The sequence below is a fragment of the Sinocyclocheilus rhinocerous genome, unplaced genomic scaffold (genome assembly GCF_001515625.1).
Source record: "Sinocyclocheilus rhinocerous isolate Xijiao unplaced genomic scaffold, SAMN03320098_v1.1 scaffold295, whole genome shotgun sequence".
NCBI classification, from domain to species: Eukaryota; Metazoa; Chordata; class Actinopteri; order Cypriniformes; family Cyprinidae; genus Sinocyclocheilus; species Sinocyclocheilus rhinocerous.
Window position 1 is genome coordinate 837210 of NW_015647035.1, and position 2313 is coordinate 839522.

General features: G+C 35.8%; 1 protein-coding gene across 1 annotated transcript in view; it reads left to right on the forward strand.

Moving 5' to 3' along the window:
- LOC107708372 (exocyst complex component 3-like protein 4) overlaps window positions 1–1876 on the forward strand; it is a 19156-nt gene extending 17280 nt beyond the window's left edge. The window contains exons 11-13 of the mRNA XM_016512570.1: window positions 504–656; window positions 747–865; window positions 956–1876. Coding sequence (XP_016368056.1) covers window positions 504–656; window positions 747–865; window positions 956–1172 — 489 coding nt within the window. The 3' untranslated portion in view covers window positions 1173–1876. The remainder of the gene's footprint in view (window positions 1–503; window positions 657–746; window positions 866–955) is intronic.
- Window positions 1877–2313: the final 437 nt, after the last annotated feature.

Below are 2313 nucleotides of genomic sequence, written 5' to 3' on the forward strand. Positions count from 1 at the left end.
GTTATGCAAATCTTCCCACACAGTGACGTAGATATGTGGGGGCGTGTTTAAATGAGGCGTTTTTGGAGGGCGTGGACAAGACTTAACTTTTAGAAAGAATATCTCTTTGGGTTTGAGACTTTAGTCTTTGCAACTTTAGGGATCTGATCTATTCACGAACAGCTTGTAACATTCCAAAGAGAAAGGAAAATTTGAAATCGCATCTTATGACCCCTTTAAAAATGAGCCTCTAACACTAGCATTCCCTATTCTTTTTCTATTCTATCTACTTGTTTTCTTTTTGTTTATTCTAAAAACAAAACAAGCAAAAACAAACAAAAAAAAAACCTTGCTACATATACGTTACGTATGCTACGTTAGTCGAAACCCCGCCCCCCACTGTCCTCTTTTTGGAAAACTAAAATATGGGCACCCTATTGAGAGTGCCATCTCTGGCATCTCTGGCTCATGTTCTCTGCTGTATCTATATTTTTTCTGTTTTTCCACTGTTTATGTCTCTTTAGGCTTTTGTGAACAAAGCTCACTTTTTTGTGGTGAAGGAATATGTCTCTCAGCTGATGAAGAATAACTACTCATGCAAAAACAGGAAGAATGAGACAGCTGCCACTAAGATAACAAATCAGTGGGAGGAACTGAAGGAGATTTTCCAAGATATGGTACAGTACAATCTCCATAATGCAACTCTGTACAGCTGTGCTTTTCATCAGAACATCCTAATATATTCCTTACCATATTATTTTCTGTAGAACTCAACCTTAGATTGGCTCCATCCAGTCGGGAACCAGCTGAGCATGATCATTGGGTGCAAAAAAAGTGATGTAAAACAACATTTACAACCATTAGTTAATAACTATCCAGACATCAGGTGAGAGTCATATTACTTGCTGTAGATTTACAATGTCTGTTAATTTAACATTGTTCATTTTACTCTAATTTAAAGTTTTACCCATTTCAGGAAGAGTCATCTCTCAGCTGTGCTGTACTTCCGGGGAATTATAAGAGGCAGGGAAAAGCATACTATACTACAGCGGCTGGCAGAGCTGAAACAGAGCTCTGGGAATACAGGGAATAAAGAGCAGGCTCTCTTTAGTGAGATTCAAGCAGCAGTTAACACAGACTGCATGGCTGGTACACCCTTCTCCTGTTTGTCCTTCATTGTGCCAGACAGCTAATGCACTTCATTTGATTTGAAGTGGACAAAATCATTGTTTGAAAGCGACCATATGTCTAATTCAAAGTATGAGCAATACTAATATATTATGAGCAATAAGGAATGTTCTCATGCCTCTTGTGAATCCTTCATGGTCTTGAAACATTGTTGCTTTTTTGGAGAAAATAGATGAGGCAAAGAGGGGGCTAAAATGTTTTTAGTATGTTGTGATCATACTTATGCCATTTGTTAATGTTATTAGTAAATAATGATAAAATACTACTAGGCCTTGATAATGTGATATTTCTAGATGCCACATTCTAGTCAAAAATGCATGCTGGTTTCAGTAATCCTCTACAAACAGCTATAAGCTCACATTCAGGTCATGTTAAATTGATGTCTTTCTGATTGTCTTCACTCAGAAATGACTTCTTACAGAAATACAAATAAGTTGTAAAAGTTGAGAACCTTATCAAAACATCTTTTGTACACCACCAGAGGTCTCTATAACACTGCAGGCTGATGTTGTGTCAAAAGCCCCTGATCTTTTTAAAGATGGAACATGTTTCACTTACCAAATAAAATATGTTTTCATTTGTTCTCCAAGTATTAGGCTACAGATGATGAAAAGCAGTCTGCACCGCTTACCTTACAGGGCGACAAAACTCATAACACTTTAAAAGAGACATACTTGTAGATGTTTGTGAAAGATGTTTTCTCTGTTTTGGAGGGATGAGCACTTTTAAATTATACCATATTTATTGTATCAAAATTTGTTAATACTTTAATATATAGTCCTAGGTTAGGGGTGGATAATTTTACCAGTTTACTATTCATGCAACAATACAAATTACTGTTATAGTTTTCATTAATAACCATTGCTATAGGCTATATGATAACTCTGTCTAATGCGCTTATGAATGTTTTTACCATAACATGTGAAAATGTAACTACTATACTAAATAAAATAGATTTCTTCATGGCCAGTGTTTGCATAGGCCTATCTCATTTCCTTATGTAACCTACTTGTTCTCTGGATTTGTGTACTAGTGTTAAATGCTGCTGTTTGTAATAGCATTGATAATGTTTCTGACAGATAATACCATGTTTTGTTTTGTTTTTGTTTTTTGAGTTTGCCTTACCGAATATCCTGTCCGCAATAA